The sequence below is a fragment of the Gymnogyps californianus genome, chromosome 7 (genome assembly GCF_018139145.2).
Source record: "Gymnogyps californianus isolate 813 chromosome 7, ASM1813914v2, whole genome shotgun sequence".
NCBI classification, from domain to species: Eukaryota; Metazoa; Chordata; class Aves; order Accipitriformes; family Cathartidae; genus Gymnogyps; species Gymnogyps californianus.
Genome location: NC_059477.1, coordinates 21,245,424 through 21,262,560, shown reverse-complemented (window position 1 = coordinate 21,262,560; position 17,137 = coordinate 21,245,424). Strand labels below are relative to the sequence as shown.

Below are 17,137 nucleotides of genomic sequence, written 5' to 3'. Positions count from 1 at the left end.
CTGTCTTAATACAGATGCACTAATGTAATCAAGGGCATTGAATGATGTACCATTCAAACCTAAACAGATGACTTTTGTTCAAAATGTTTTTTTAAAAACAAACTACTTGCACAGATCAGACTATTTCACGAGAAAACATAACCCAAAACACTTGTCAAATAGATTAAATAACAGGATACTAATGTGGTCAAATTTTGTTCAAGAAAATTAGAAAGATCAAATTTATCCTGATTTTTAAAAAGCCAACAAACAGGTTAAGACAATATGATGTGTTTGTCTAGAAAACTAGACAAAACCAATCTAAAAATAAAACAAAGGAAATCCTGTTTGTTTGGAGTATACAAAATTAAACTAACATTAGCCCTAAACTAGCAAGTAGATGGGTTTAGCTATCCAAATCATATTTACTAACATTATATGTGGTTTGAGTTTAAAACTTTTCTCTATGATTTTTTCCATAGGAATGCATACAAATTTTGCAGATTCTCAGTGACTGATTTTAACATTTTTGAAACGCAACAAAAATCTGAACCAAATTCAAATACAGTTTAACAGCAACAGTCTTCATTGACAGCCAACCAGATTTTCAAAATAGAAGTTTTCTTGCATAAAAACCTTTGCAAGATCCACAGGAAATCCCCTTACAAACATTCCAAATTATATAAGGCCTAAACACCACTGTTAGCACATTACCTCTGTGAACAAGGACGATGAAGTTCTGTCACACTCTGGTAAATATTCAGCCAGAGAAGGGCTGCTTCCAGTTTGGACCAAGTCTCTATAGATTTGTTTGGGACATGGAACACATCCCTGTTATCTTGTCCCTTCTCACTGCATTTGCTCTGCCACTTGTGACATGTTCCAGCAGGGTGCTTACTATAAACCAGATGGCTGCAGTAATTGTTACAGAAGATTTACTACGCCATCTCCTTTCTGCTCAGGTGTTTATACACAGCCTAGGAGCTTGGGTTCTGCTAGTAATAAATACATTTCCAACTATCTACTGCTTTGCAACTTACATTAAAAGTAAAGATTTATTTAAGTTAAAAAGTAGGAGATATTCTGAGAAAATTTTTATATTAAAAATTGCTGTTCATGTGTTTGCTCTATAGTTTAATTCCATGTAATTTTTCAGACCTTCTTCCAACACATTAGCAAGTTTCTTACTAAAGACCCAAAAAAGGAACAAACTCTATCTTTACTTACATTGCTGCTAGCAGTAAAACGACTCCTTGGCACCAGTCTTTATTGAATAGAACTGATTGATGCTGTGAGCCAGTGACTCAACTAATTCTCAAGAGAATGTGAAAACATGAAAAGCTAACTGTTACAGTTAACAGTTACAGAGAATAAATATTACTTTGTGGTAAGAATAGAAGATATGAACCTAGGAATCCTAAATTCTAATCCCTGTGGTCTTGCCACTTAGCCTTTTTAACTCTCTTATTTCATTTGTAAATAATTACGAAGTACTTGATATGGGTTACTATTTAACATTTCTAGAATGAGATAATTTGTTGTCACTAGATGAAAAGTGCATTCATTTTCAGTAAAACTTAGTATTTTAGTGTGCCTTTGTTCATATTAATTCTAGTCTAAAATATACTTTAGGATTATATAAGATACCCCTTTTATTTACATACAGAAAAATAATTGAATTCTTAATGAAAAGTTTTAAAAAGCCCCTGGAAAAAAGTGAACACTTTCTCTCTCCTTATTTATCCTATTGTCTTTTTGGCTAATAATGCTAACATAATACAGACAAAAGGAACTCTGTTATCGTCTTAACCAATATTCAAACATATTGTCCCTTTGATGAATACACAAAACTTCCATAAAGGTTAATGGGAGACAGGTGCACAAACTGAGGGTAGAATATAGCCTGGAATACAACATATCTGAAAATAGCTCCTTTTGGCTGATCTCTTGGCAGTTTTCATATTCTCTCTTAAAACCATTACAAGTAGTGCAAGTTTTGGTGCATTACAGGATCCCTTAAGAAGCTCCCATTATCTCCTCTCTTCTTAACCACATAATAGAAAAAAATGAGAGTACCATACACAGACCACACCAAGGAAGGAGAACTTGCCTTGGAATTTTTCAACTGGTAAACCTATTTTCTATAATGCTTAGTAGTGAATCACTCTTAAGTGCTGCACCATTCACTAGCGTATGTGTTTAGTGCCAAAGGTTACCAGATTGCAAAAGTGTTCACATCTCAGAAAGGACACATCATTCACCATCACCTTATTTTGACACAACAGAAAAAAAAAATGTCCATCTAGCAGGAATAGGAAAGGGGGGAGAAGGACAGAGAGAAACCTATATTAGCAATGCAGCAAATTTTCTAATGGAAAAGCACAGACTATTAAATGATACTAGAAAAGCTGTATCTTTATATTATGGGATGAGATCTTCTTGATTATTTAACTTCCAGTAAGTCTGTAAGATGGACTTTTCATTTTCCTGAAATATGAGAAAAAAAAAAATTAAAATGGAGCCTTAATGGAGAAAAGTAGGCCAGCTGCCTTTTCGCAGTCTCTCGTACTGCTAGAGAGGACAGCGCAGCAGTGGCAGTTACTTGAGGAGGGAACTATCCTCTCCAGCATAGATCTTGGGTTCATGCTCCAGAGCAAATCGCTGTTCTCCAGCAGCACAACGAGGTGACAAAGTGAGGGCCCGCTTGCCTTTGCTATCTACTCTTCTTCCAATTCAGGCAGCACAGAAATCTAATGTTCTCCAAAAGACAAAAGTAGAGGCTCTTCTGAATCGAATGATATCTTCTTGTGTTTAGTCTGGATTCCTCCCCATCTGCAGCAGAGATCTGATGTATCTTTATCGTTCCTTTACATGTCTCAAAATAACTTCTCAGGAATACATTAATTCTGTTTCGTGGGCACAAGTACTTTAAAGCCGGTGTTCACATCTTAACCCAACCGTATTCATCCTAGACCCAATGCACAGGATGGGTGCATAAAATCCCCTACAAGCGGTTTTCCTGGTCCTAGATACAGAAAGGGTCCACCTCACAGTATAACTTCTCCACATTCTTAGAGACCATTATAAAATTGGGGTTCACTGTACCAAAAGATACTGTCACCAGGAAGCTGAGGCTAGAAGAAAACACTCACTTGTAAACATCTACAACCAGTACACTTTCTCAAGCCTGTCCTCCCACCATATATCTTACGAGCCTTCCAGCTGATGAAAAATGTATCAGATTATTTAAATTTAAACTGCTATTACTTGTGAGATCAATGACTGCTAAACAATCACAAATGTATGGAGTTAGCATTCTGTCAGTGTTTGTGTCACTGATAAACTGGCCCAGATAGATAGAGCTGTTTGAAAACTATAGCTATCATTTACAAAGAAAAAGGGGAATGTCACTGCTACAAAAATTATCTGTTGTAGTTACTGTGTTCTAAAATGAAAGACTAATGTAAAAAATAATAACATGACCTTCAGCAGATATATGTAGGCTCAGGACCAAGAAATATACTTCAGTGTTGAAGATCAATTACCAAAAATCAATTGGCTAAATTCATCACAAATGTGAAATATCTGGCTCCTACATTCATAATTGTAAATATAAACTTGAAAAATATTACTGGAAAGCTTCAAATACAGAATTAATATTTTACGGCCAAACAAGAAGTATATGTAAAATACAGAAATAAAACACATATTCCTGTTCTCAGGTGCACACGTTATTGTAAGTGATATTAGAAAATTCTGGCAAATAAATTCAAAGACAACAGCTGTTTGTGGAAGTTCATTACTATCATCTTCATATTTCCATCTCTGAAGAAAAATGCAACTCCTTCTCTCGTACATCATAAAATTTTCTTTGACAGTTTCACTTATAGTTTCTCTGAATGGTAACATCCATACTCTTACAAAATGCATGGGGGTTATTCAATGATCAGAAGTCATCTAGAGAACATACAGGTTTTCTAACTTTTCTTAAGGTATTGTATGAACCCTGACTCACATGGAAGACTAGAGAGGAGTAAATAATCAACACTGATTCCTGCAGCAACTGAAGTTCTGCTGGGAGCTATCCCAGTAAAGTACCAACCAACCTGTTCAGTTTATGATACATAACAGGACTGCAGCCTGACAGAGCCTGACTGCAAACGCAATCTTTTTCCAGTGCTTGTCAGCAGGAGTTCAGAAGATATACTCACCAGACATAAATATTTGTAGATCCAGTGATTTTAAATACATTATTCCAATTTGTAATAGCAGAAAATGTAACCCTCTCTGGAGCTGATAGTTATTGCCTCTAAATACTTCGTTTCACAGAGTGTTGTGAGCACATGCTCCACTTGAACTATACAAGCTGTCCATATTAATTCTGCTTTGGTAAGCACAGTTTTGGAAGATCAGCAGTCCGAGGAATCAAGCACATCGCTGAGATAGTAGTCAGTAGCGCTAGCTCAGCAGTTAGGAAAAAAAGGCAGAAAAACTTGACGTTTCCACAGAATACAAGTGGCAATATACTTATTAACTTAGGATGACTGGGGAACAGCAAAGTCACCTACTATCAGTTGGTACTTGTATCAAAATGAACTGTGTAACCTCATTCCCGCATTGACGCTCATTGATGCAGTTCGGGTTTGGCACAGCTTTACCCCATTCAGCACACACAATGAAGCAGTCCGCTAATGTATAATGCCATATCAATCTGACAGCCTAACTCCACTTGCTGACATGCACACAAAGCTATTTAGCGTGAGTAAATTTGTCCCTAGCCTGACACTCACAGCAAATCAGGCTTTTATACATTTTATCCTCAGGTCACTGAAGTGATTATGGCTACCAGCCTGTCTAGCCTACGATTAAAATCATACAGTTGAATCAGTGTCCGCTTCGGGCTGACTCGTTTCACTGCCTGGCTGCCGGCAGGGCGGCGGCTAGCGTGGAACCCCACTCCCCGGGAAGCCAAACCGAAGGAGAAAGTGAGGCCCCGCACAAGCGTCCCGCCTACGCCTGCTCTCCTCAGGACCGCCCGCCGCCTTGGGTGCGAGGCGCAGCGAGGCCCCCCGTGAGGCGACACCGCGAGACCCCGCCACGGTCACCGCCCTCGCGCTCCCGCGGCCGGGCGAGCCACTGAGCTGCCGCTACCAGCTAACCAAAGCAGAGCGCGCGCTCGCTCGCTCGCTCGCTCGCTCGCTCGCTCGCTCGCTCGCTCACTCACTCACTCACTCACTCACTCACTCACTCACTCACTCACTCACTCACTCACCCCCTGCACGCGGTGGCGCTCGCTTGCCGGACTCCGCGGCCGCCGGTCGCTGCTGCCGTGTCCCCCCAAAAGACTACAGCTCCCATCATGCAATGCGTGTCCGCGCCACATCACGCCGTAGGGCGCGGAGGACGAGGCCCGCCCAGCGGGGCGCGCTGCATCTTGGGCGTCGTTGTTCTCAAAGCTGCTTCACCGGCGCTTCAGGGGAGGGGTTCGGTGTTAGGCCTCCGGAAGCACCCTGTCCCCGCGTCGCTTCGCGCTCGTTCCCCGTGTGAATTCCTTTCAGATCGCTCCTTCTGACGGTGCGAACGAGGGGGGCGTTGGTATCTGAGCGCACCGCGGTCCTGTAGGGGCCTCCGTGTCATTCCGCAGCTCCTGTAAGTTTCTGCGCATCCCGCAACGCTTTCGGAGCTGGTTTGATCCTCGGCGCCCGCCGTAGGCTGCTGCCTGTCAGGTGCCGGCGCCTTTGTGGAGCAGCGGAAGAGGAGCGGTGCGCTGTGGCCGAGGGGCGGTTGGAGCAGAAGGAGGTCCCGCTGCCAGGTGCGCGGGGGTCCCGCGGCGGCCGAGCTGCGCCTGGCGCCGCTGCCCCTCCCGGCTCTGCGCCCCTGCTTCCCGGTGGGGACCCTTCTTCTTTCGGCCTCAGCCTGTCGAGTGAGGGGCGCGGCAGCAGGGCGAGGCCGGGCGGCGGCCCGCGCCGAGGCTCGGTCCTCAATAAGTGGGAGAGGGTACGGGCGGGCTGCGGTAGTGCTGGCTTGTCCTGGGCCTCAGGGTGTGGCAGCGCCCTGTCAGGGTGGGAGTGCGCTGCCAGGCTCCCTCCCCGGTACGGCCCATGTGAGATTTAGGTGGGGAACTTGGTGCTGGCGGCACCTGGTTCGTACTGCTGTTATCTTCAGGTGGGGCGGGGTGGGCGCTGCTCTCCTCAGGGATGGCTCGGTTTGTATCGCTTTGCTTTCCTGGCTCGGCATGAGAAAGACGAGTGGGGGCAGGAATCCATGGTGTGGTGACAACGCGCCTTCCTAGTGCTGTTTTAAAGTGACACCGGAATGCCATTTGAAAACCAACAGTAGGATTTTTTAAATTTATTTATTAGCACTTAAATGTTTGCAGACAGCATGGAGGAATACATACATTTACCCCAATATACATACTACTAAGTATATTGGGGTAGATGTATGAGGCTTGCATCATTTTGCATCCTTTTCTGTGCTTAGATGTGCTATGCAAACACTTGCAGGTATTCTTCATTTTGAATTAGTGAATAGTTATATTATTAATGCTTAATCTGATCTTTGTTATCAAGCTTAGTGTAAAAGCATTTATAGATCTGTCTTCTGTTGTAGAACCACTTCTGCACTTTCTTTACTGACTTGGATTTGCTTAAAACCAGTAAAGTTAAGCTTTTATTCACACAGTTTTTCATGCATGTGTTCTAAATCTTTGAGTTCTGAAGTGGGTTTTTTTCACCTTTTGTTTACTGTTGACCTTCTTGTCTGTATTTAATTGAGTTAGTTGTGTAGCAAAACTTTTTGTAGAGTTTTTGTCTTTAAAAGATCCACCAGTTTCTTAGCAGTGTACAAAAAGTTTGGGGAAAAAAATTGGTAATGCGCATATTTTACAGATTTTTTTGACCATCACACTTGTACTTACTTTGCCTTGCAATTTATAGTAATTCTACTAAATCTTTTAATAAATCTGTATTTTGAATCCTACAACTGTATGTAGAAAGATACATAGCCTATATACTGCTAAGTTATAGCGTGCCAATATTTAAGCTGTTGAAGTAAAAAGTAAAAGAAAGATATTGTGTTGGTACCCTCCTTGCTGTTTTCAGTCTCATAGCTGGCTCTGTAGCTGTACAGAATCCTATGGCAAGATCAGATAGCCCCATTTTCGGTGCCTAACGTTTCTTTCAAAGCAGTTCCTTCAAACGGCATCAGAACTACCTTAGGAATGGATGCTGTCACCATGTCATACTTCTCTCTGTTTGTTTTAAATCAATCCCTTTAGTATTGAGAATGTGTTAAGTGAAAGAAATGTGGAAATAGGAATGTGATTTTTTTTTTTTTTAATTATTATTTTAAGACTCTTCACAGTTCTGGTTTTAGTAAGCTAGTGTAGTTTCTTTAATGATAGCTTATTTAAAGGAAAGCTGCTATCTTAAAAAAACCAAAAAAAAACCCAAACAAAAAAAAAACACAACACGAAAACCAAAACAAAAACCCAAACCAAAACCAAACAGTGGTATGATTTGTGTTGATCAGTGTTTCAGCCATGTCTGACAAAAGTGAACTGAAGGCGGAGTTGGAGCGCAAGAAGCAGCGATTAGCTCAAATCAGAGAGGAGAAGAAAAGAAAGGAGGAAGAAAGAAAGAAAAAAGAAGTAAGAAATAATTTTCTGTTTGAAATTTGACTGTTTGCATATGTAAGCTGCTCAAAATTTAAGGGTAGGTTCACTTAGTCATTTGCTACATGTTATTCAGGGAGTGTCTATTTAATGGTTGGTTGCTGATGCAAATGTAGCACTTTCATTTTCTGGTAAGAGCAAACATCTACTGTTTTCTTTAGAATTATCCATATGGTAAGTTAGATTTTTTTTTTTTTTTTTTAAATCCTGCACTTGCATGAAGTTTGGATTTCTAAAACTACTTGTGTGCTATGGGACATCATTAATCAAATCACTGTGAAGTATTGCACAAAAACTCTGCTTAATGAGTTGTGATGGTGTTACTTAAAGAACTCATTTCTGAAGTGCAGTTCCAAGGACGTCCATATGAATTGTCTGACTGTCAGTATTGTTATTGTACAATGTGCTATATTCTTCTGCTCTTTGACTCATCTTTAGCCTGAATTTTAAAATCGGAGCAACACTCAGGATGCGTATGCTACTTGTGTGTTAGACTTCGTTTGTTAACAGTCTTCTGGATTTCCCTCTGCTAAAGGATGTGACAATCAGTGATTTATTACTATGTTTCTCCTGAATGCAGATTGTACCTCATAAATGAAACTTTTGCTGGCATGTTTTGGTGTACTTTTTCAAGACTTCTCTGTGTTTTGGTTATGATCTTGTAGGTGTTCTAAATTAATGTATGACTGAAGACTGGGCAGCTGCCAGCTACATGATTCGGACAGAGAGGGAAATATCTCAAATTATGTTCTGATGGTCTTGTAATAATGTAGTGCCTGTATCTGAGATTCCACATGTGATGCAATAGTTTATCAGTTGAGAACTTGCTCTAAAATTTGGGAATTGCTTTTTTAAAAGGAATTGTGCAGTAGATTAGAAACATAATGTGCAGTCGTGTGAGGAGCAAGTAGTCTTTAATCATTGCATAGGGATAGAATAGCTTGGTCTAGATATTGCTGCTTCTCTTAAAGACTTGTATTTCTATCATCAATTTATATTTACAAAAGTATTCACTAGCCAATGAATGAGTTGTGAACACCTTAAGCTATGAATTATATTTCTGTAATTGAATAAGCAGTTAAATGAGTGTGGAAAGATGTGGAGTGTTCAGCATCTTTCACAGTAGAGCTTGCGTTATTTCTAAATTATGGGGATGAGGGTGTAATTTTTGTTTTTTTTTTCATGCAATCTAGCAGATAATAACACAACTTAAAGAAAACTACTTCAATGCCCTGTAAACTTGAAGTTACTGCAATTTTTTTAAGACTTTCTATTTTTTTTGTGAAACCTGAGGTCTAAAAGAGAGCTTTCTCACTAAACAGCTTTTTGATGTTTTTGTTTTAAAAAAAGCTTAAAATGCACACATAGACAATCATCACTTTTACATCTTACATGTATTTTCTTAATTGCTACACACCTTAGCATGTGCTTTATCTAGCCAAGTGTCCTAATACTTTCTTGACCAAAGAAGGGTGTCTCTTACTGTCATTCTAACCCAGAGTGTTTTCTTTGACACAGTTATTGTCATTTCAAAATCAGAACAACATGACTGTGTCTACTGTGTCTCTAAAATACTTTTATAAGCAGGTACATAATACTTTTTTTTAGTCTTTGCATTTTACAGTGCTTAGCATTATTGTAAAACGGTATTGATCTTATGAAGTGTCAGTCATTTGACAAATGAGAAGACACTTTTTGCATGTTGTATGTCGTTTAAAGACAGTACCAAAGCTACAAAATTTTGTGATTCCTGGACCATCAGAATTGCTCGCGTCAAATATCTAACCTATATGATGAGAGGTTTCAGTAGTATAAAAGAACCTATGAGATCTCAGAAGTAAATGAAACAGTTTTTAATACCTGTTAAATGCTATAACTTTATTATTGAATTATTTTTAGACTGATCAGAAGAAAGAAGTTCTTCCTGTACAAGAAGAATCTGATCTTGAAAAGAAGAGAAGAGAAGCTGAAGCATTACTTCAGAGCATGGGGTTGACACCTGAGTCGCCTGTTGGTAGGAATGTTAATATTAGTTTGAGATAAATGTTTGGGGGTTTTTTGTTTGTTTTTTTGGGGGGGAGGGGTGGTTTTGGGTTTTTTTTGGGGGGGTGGGTTTTTTGGTTTTTTTTTTGTTAGGATTATGGTATTTATACAACTAGCATGAAAAGTCTTTGGACACTATTTTTGGGGGTATACATGTCTGGGTTTTGTACTGTTTTGTCCTACATGATCTCTGTTATAAATGTCAAGTGATGTGCTTCAGTACACATTATTAGTACTATTTTGTAAAAGATATGTTTTACACTTAGTGGATTATTTGGAGTCTTTTAGTTAAAATATATAAATACCATGTATTTGTTGTTCTTTTTTTTTTCCTATTTTCCCTGCACATTATTCTTCTGTCTTTTTTTTCCTTTCTCTTTTTCATAATGCCAAATTTTAATTCTGATATTTTTGTGCAGAGTTGGCTTGTTTCCTTTCTGCATCTTTTACACCCTAATTTTCCTTATCTCAAATACCTGACTGACTTTGGAGTAATAGCAAGGCTAAGTATAAAATTTAATTATCAAGGATGATGATTCATATCTGTGCCACTCTAGGATGGGTTAGCATATTGGTTGTTGCTTTTTGCCTTTACATAGCCACATCTCTTTGAAAGATGAAAGCGAAGAGGGTGATAATTCAACTCCACTTTTGATCTCTAGCTCTGGAATCTAAGGGGTTTAAAACTTATTTTTCAGTTTGGCTCAATGGTGAGGGTCTGTTTCAACTGGATTTGCAAATAAAGAATAATAATTTGTTATGGATATAGTATATCTGTGACTATATCATCATAATTGCTTTTGCATAGTCCTCAAGTGTTCAAAAGTGAATGTGGAATAGACACCATTACAGCTGCTCCCATTCCAACAGCCACAGCAGTCATTTTTAGTAGTTTGAACTGTTCTCACAGTTTAGAGACTGCATTTGGGCTATGTTAGCACTAGTGTACAGCATTTTAAGTAATTAGTTCTTACCTACTAGAGATTGTGTTTGGCAGACTAACAGTTGAGCACTCTTTTGTGTGAGGTTTTGCTAAGGCAGCTGATGAGACTCTTGGAGAAATGCATATGGTGGTGGTTGTTGGTTTTTTAAATCTATGAGAGAGAATCTAAAAACCACAGGATAGTCAGTCCACAAAGCATGTCATTGCATAGACTTAGAGTAGCTGTTCGTGAAAAGCTCTTTGAGGTGCTGGGATATAAGACTGGGGCACACCCCTGCGAGTGTTGTATTTAATTCCATTGAGCATCTACTTAACCACACCCTTCAATGTACACAGATTTGCAGGGAATTCATTCTATTCCCTTTCAAGATACCCAGATCTGATCTGGATCCTAAATCAAGCTAAAATGTCCTACTCGCTACCTTGCAGTAGCATGCCTGAGGCACAGGCTTCGTCTGCTGACTGGATACTGGCAAAGTATGATAGTACAGGGATCGTACACCTGAACTGAAGCTAACTTACAGCTGACCAGTTTGGTGTGCAGATAGCTTGAGCTCGCATTGTCGGTGTAGGGGGATAGCTTGAGATTAGATTCCTTCATAGAAAATTGTATTAAAAATTCTTAAGGCAATTACTGTCCTGTTAACTGCCGGAGAGAGGTGGCTCTGTTACGGGAGAAGGGACCTTAACAATGTAAGTATGCTTTTGATATCTACCACACTCGTTATGTAAGAAGCCATAAGTAAGTGAACCAAAATAACTTTCAAGAAGGTAGTATAGTTTCATCCTCTGCTGGGGCAGGTGGAATTTTACTTGGTCTTTTCGTAAGACTGTTGGTCTTTATATAGGTTTCACCTCACTAGTGTGAAGACTTTCTTGCAGTTTGCCCCACAAGAGGGCACTGTAGCATCGAAACGAAGCTGCTGGATTCTTTTGGCCGTGCTTACTGCTAGAGAGAGCTGACTGACTTTTGGAAATAGTAACAAGATATGTTTCTAATGTCACCCCTTCAATTAAGAAAGGGTGACATTAAAATGTCGTCGTTTCTGATAACCCACAAAAATAATGTAGGAGTATAAAGGCCTATGGGCATTTCCTGTAGTATAAATTATTCAGTAGATGGCGATGATGAGTTGAAGAACATTATATATACTCTTATATCTACACGTATACACTCGTATTTATATAGATATATGTATAAAGTGTAAGTGTGTGTATGTTTGAAATTATGAAGTATAACTCTAGACCTATAGAAAAGTCTCTCCTGTAGGAGGAATGAATTTTTAATAAATTGAAGAATTCACTGTGATTTTGTAAATTTAGGGTAGAATTTTTGTCAACCAGCGTCGTGTCTCTGTTTTGGGATGGGATGGAAACATTCTTCAGAATTGGCAATATACTTGTGATTTCAGGAAATTATCTAGAAATGTTGCAGATCTAAATTCAGAATTCTCCCTTGCCTGACCCCTGACAGAGTGGATACCAATTTATATACATAACTTGTGTTCAGTTGATTAAAGGTTCTTTTTAAGGGTTGCTAAGGAGTGAATGTGTTCTATGAATGTTTTACATGTTGCTGAAAAATGAAGCATATAAGGACCTTCAACACACACCCTGATTCTTAAGCATAAACCTAAGTTTCATTAAATAATCAGTTTCACTATTTCTAAAAAGAAAAGTTGAGAGAAATATCAAAATAGCTTTGTGTTTGTATCAGATTGCACAATATCATTCACATTACATATCACAGTTCCAAAAAACATGTCGCTTTTTAAACGGTAATTGCAGTCTTCATCTACATGCTGAAAATGAACTGACTTTTCAGAAGTTTCAATATAACAGTACTAGACTGTTTGTCAAGTAAAAAGAAAAAACACAAAAATCCTCCAAAACCCAACACTAGAAACTTTGTTGTAATACACAGGATTTATGTTGATTTGATTCAAACTAGAACAAAAATAACAGTATGCTGTATGACAAAGCTACTTTTTTTTGGTCCACACTTTGGTGATTATATATTTTGAAACAAATTGCCAGTTAAATAAATTCAATGTCTAATTTTTAAGAAAAACTGATGTCAAAACTATATTAACAACTATCTTCCTTTTATGTTTAAGCAACATGGTTTAGTGGAAATTACCCTTTGAAAATTGATGCCATCATTTGTCAGAAGCTCAGTTTAAAAATATATTTTCAATTCATTTTCTCTTAAATGTCTTTCCCTCCATGTCTTTTTCTATGCTCCAGGTGCATAAATGCCAAATAATTGCATGAAAGTCCAGCATGAATTGTTAACATTGTCTTTTCCCCTCTCTTTCTACTGTTCATTTTCATCCATGTATTTTTTGTTTGCCATCACTTTTTTTTAATACTTCATGTTAAATTAATTTGAAAACATCCTAAGCTGTGCAACCTCTGCGAGTAGTAACAGCGGATACCTGTCTGTTTCACTATTTAGTCCCTCCTCCTACCTCTCCGTCTTCCAAATCTGTGAGTACGCCAAGTGAGGCTGGAAGCCAGGACTCTGGTGATGGCGCTGTTGGATCTAGGTACGTCACTTTCCTTGTTATATTCCTTTACTTAATACTCGTGTTCTGAATAATTAAGCTTTAGAAGAAATCAAGGTTAATTACTTGATTATAATATAATAATATGAGGTTACAGTGTTATTGAATCTGTGAATAGTGACTGTTTCACAGAAGTACTTTACTTTAAAATTTGAAATGCAACTATACTTCCTAATTTGAAATTGCCAGCATTAACATGGAGTTGTTTAAACTTGCAAGTTTAAAGTAAAATGAGTCTGAATGTCTTGTGGTAATGTTCTTGTAAGCATGGATGTCTCAGGACAATAGAAAACTGGAAAAGTCCAACTTCAGGGCTCTTCCCAGCTTTTTCTAAAGGAGGGTGTGTATGGATGAAAGGCTATTTCCTTTTTCTCTCTATTCTAGTTGGTCTGATAAAAGATACTGTCTACAAACTTTGCATTGCTTCTGATTTTAATTTTTTTCCTTACTCAGAACAGTATCTCTCATTATTTCACTTTGCAGCCATCCCTGTAACACAACTATATTACTCACAATCTCTCATTTGGCCAAAACATAGCACCATTTTAGTACAGCCACAGTTTTTTTTCAGTTCCAATACTTGCCACATCTCTTTGACCATTTTTTTTGTGCATGCCAGTTTGAGAAATGCTGCTCTAAGGAGAGTCAGATAAATATTTGTGTTAAACTAGGAATTCAAAGTGGCAATATGGGTGATAAGGTGGGAAACACTACTTCCAAAGGGTATTTCTACTGTTTCCCATGCACAGTCTGTGAATAAGAGCAGTATTTGCCTATTAATATTGGTAACTTATATTTTCTCAGCAAATTAAGTTCATGTACTTAAAACTTACTGAGTATGCATTCTGGGTGAAGTTTAGTTACAGGACAGTAACACAGTTATCATCAGTTACTTTTGTGCTTATATGAGTAGTTGTTTTGGAGAAAGAGTGGATACTTACACTGGTTTGAAACATCTTTTAAAAAGACTGCACTAACATCTTGTATGCATGTGGTTTATGCATGAATAACTATATACAATCTTAATCTGAAAATACTCAAGATTTTAATGACCTGAACAAAGGTTACAAGGTGCCTATTTCTAAGTAGCAACCATTAAGTTAAAACAGAATACATCAGGCAGTGGATATGAACCCAAACTCTCTTTCTTTTTTTAACAGTGCCCAGGTGTGATCTTGTGATAGCTTATTCACTATGCAATTGAAGTTCACCCGTCATGTTAATAGAGAACCAATATAATTGTTCCTTAACTGAGTAACAAGCAAATTTTAAATTATTTGAAATCTGTGGTTATTGCTTGTTAAATTGTCATTTTATATTTAAATTCACTGTCTAGAAGAAAAAACCAATTATTTGATGATGACTTTCTTAAAAAAAAAAAAGAAATTTCTTTCCATTCATACATAATTTAATTTCAATATGAAACAATATGCATAGGCCACATATCTGTAACTGAACGCCATGTTGTGTACTGAATTTATCTCCACCTCAGAGGTGTACTGTGCTGTCTGATTGTATGTTCCTCAGACATAGTAACATAATGTTGTATGCGTACACTTACGAAGCCTTGAGAAAACTCATATCCTAAGCCTCTATAGCTTCATGCATTTACAAACTTTAAAACTAAATCTGTCTCTTGATGATTTCCTAGACGTGGCAGCATAAAAAGTTTGTGGTCTTGAAGGTGTGGAGGTATGAATGTATAGCTAAATTGAAGGCTATGTAGAGTCACTATTAGAGTCCCTTTGCTTATTCTCCGACCACTGGATAACATTCTTCCCCTCACCCAGTAAACAGCTGTCTATATCCTAGTCTATTAGTACAAGTTTGTACAGCATTCCTAATGTACACATACACTTGAACCTGAAGGTTAATGGGAAAAGTTGGACTGTGTGGTATCCATTAGTGTTATACCTGGTATTTCACAGGTGACTTTCATATCAATGTAAGTTGTGTTAGAAAGCCCAAGTTGTTCCACTATGCTTGATAATCTTAAAACAAACCCTTTCATATTAGTATTTTCAGTTCTTTTTTTTTTTTTTTTTTTTCTGTGGCCATTTGTTCTCTGGTCATGCTGTAACTATACTTTACAAAGATGATCTCCTTTGTTAGTTTAGTCTTTTCTCCTCTGTGATGCTGAATCTTGCCAGTAACTTATTTAGTAATTAGTAGAGCAGTGTTCAGACTGTGTTCCTGCTGTTACTTCCATCTGTCTTGCTTTATTTTCATCAGTAAAGAGTTTTGATTCCCAGTTTGATACTGTTCTTTCTTTTCCTCAGTTAAGAGTATAAATTCAAAACTGGAAATTAATACAGTCGGTTTACTTTTAGGTTAGGTGAATGCTTCATAGAATTAGTTTAAATGAAGAAAATACTTTCTAGAGACATAAGAAGCATTAGGAATATGCCTGGATACAGAGAAGTTCAGGCATATGTGGAAGAATAGGAACTTCTGTTCACTGAAGCTTGTAGATAAATTCATTTAACTTAAGGCATAACTAACATCTTGAAAGCAAAAGGAACAGTATTTTGCATCATTTTGGTATGCATATAATAGGCAAATTTTATCTCAGTCTTACCTTTATTTTAAAATAATATCTCTGAGAAAGATTTAACGGTATATCCTGTACTGCTTGTTGACTTGAACTATTTTAAAAGGCAGACTATCCTTGGTACCACTGAAGCAACTGTTGAAAGTTAAAAGAATGCTTTGAAAGCGGGAAAGCAACCTCAGTAAGGGCTAGGTCTTAAGCAGGCACAAAAGTTGGAGCCTTTTAAATTTGTAGCCCTTTCCCCAACTTCCTCTCAAGTGGGATTGAAAAAGTTGAGAAAGTGTTTGACAAGTATTGCGGTAATGCAGTATTTGGATCTGTAGATAAGTTGTCCTTTGCAGAAGCAACATGAAGGTTGGGGTGGTGGTGGTTTGGTTCTGCTTTTTTTTTTTTTTTTAAATAGAAGATTGAACGACATACGAGCAGTATCCAGCTTGAAGTCTCAGGCATCAAATTAAACTCCAAGCTTAAATCTATTTGGTCAAGAAAAATAGCAGAGACCTAAAGAATAAGTATACTCAAAGTAATTAACTTTATGATAAAATGGTGTGTTTTCTGATGCACAAAATATATGAAAAGGTTTTAGAGATTTAGGTATTAAGCTATTGCTGTGGATGCAATAGCAGTTATGTAGAATGATTTGCTAAATATGAAGACAGTGGATTTGTAATTCTTAAACTATAATTAATTAATTAATTTTCTAATGCATACTTTCTACAAGAACAAGGTAGTGCATGACACACCTATATTTATAAGCTTTTATGGCATTGCCTGTACATTTTTGAGATCAACTTTATCTTTAGGAATTCTGCACCTGGTTTATAAGAACATTACCATGTATGGGATGGAAATGTAAAATTACCTTTTATTGACTTATCATAGTAAAATATTACATATTCTTAATTTTTTTTATTTGTTATAAAACATGAATTTAAGAAAAAAATAATAGCATCTAAGAACTTCAGAAAAAGCATGCATGTTCATCTGTTAATCGCTCTTATGAGCTTGTTTTAAAATTCTGCCTAAGCCTGATGGCAGGCAGTAGACTAAATGAAAATTTGTGGAGAAGGGATGAAGGCTAAAAATGAAGGGAGAAGGAAGATTTATTTCCCTCTTCATATTTCTTCTGATACAAAAGTGACTTGAAATGGATCTATTCTGTTCATTATTCCACATGACTGAAATGTGTTATTAATATAAAGCCTACTATTTCTAAGAGATTTAAATATCTTAAATGGAGTTGGCTCTAAATCAGATGACACTTATAAGCCCAAGGCAGTGCTTAACCCATAATTACTGCAATGTCACATCTTGGAAACTCTAGCAGTTCTCTGTCCCAGTGGAAATGCATTTTTGCCCCTCTACCAAAAGGCTTATGT

General features: G+C 37.7%; 1 protein-coding gene across 2 annotated transcripts in view; it reads left to right on the top strand.

Annotated features, from left to right (window-relative positions):
* Nucleotides 1–6,268: 6,268 nt before the first annotated feature.
* DYNC1I2 (dynein cytoplasmic 1 intermediate chain 2) overlaps nt 6,269–17,137 on the top strand; it is a 29,092-nt gene continuing 18,223 nt past the window's right edge. Inside the window, exons 1-4 of one of the 2 annotated variants that reach the window (XM_050900444.1) lie at nt 6,269–6,314; nt 7,513–7,630; nt 9,554–9,668; nt 13,099–13,189. In XM_050900444.1, coding sequence (XP_050756401.1) covers nt 6,295–6,314; nt 7,513–7,630; nt 9,554–9,668; nt 13,099–13,189 — 344 coding nt within the window. In that variant the 5' untranslated portion in view covers nt 6,269–6,294. The remainder of the gene's footprint in view (nt 6,315–7,512; nt 7,631–9,553; nt 9,669–13,098; nt 13,190–17,137) is intronic. The other variant, XM_050900445.1, reaches the window with a different exon arrangement.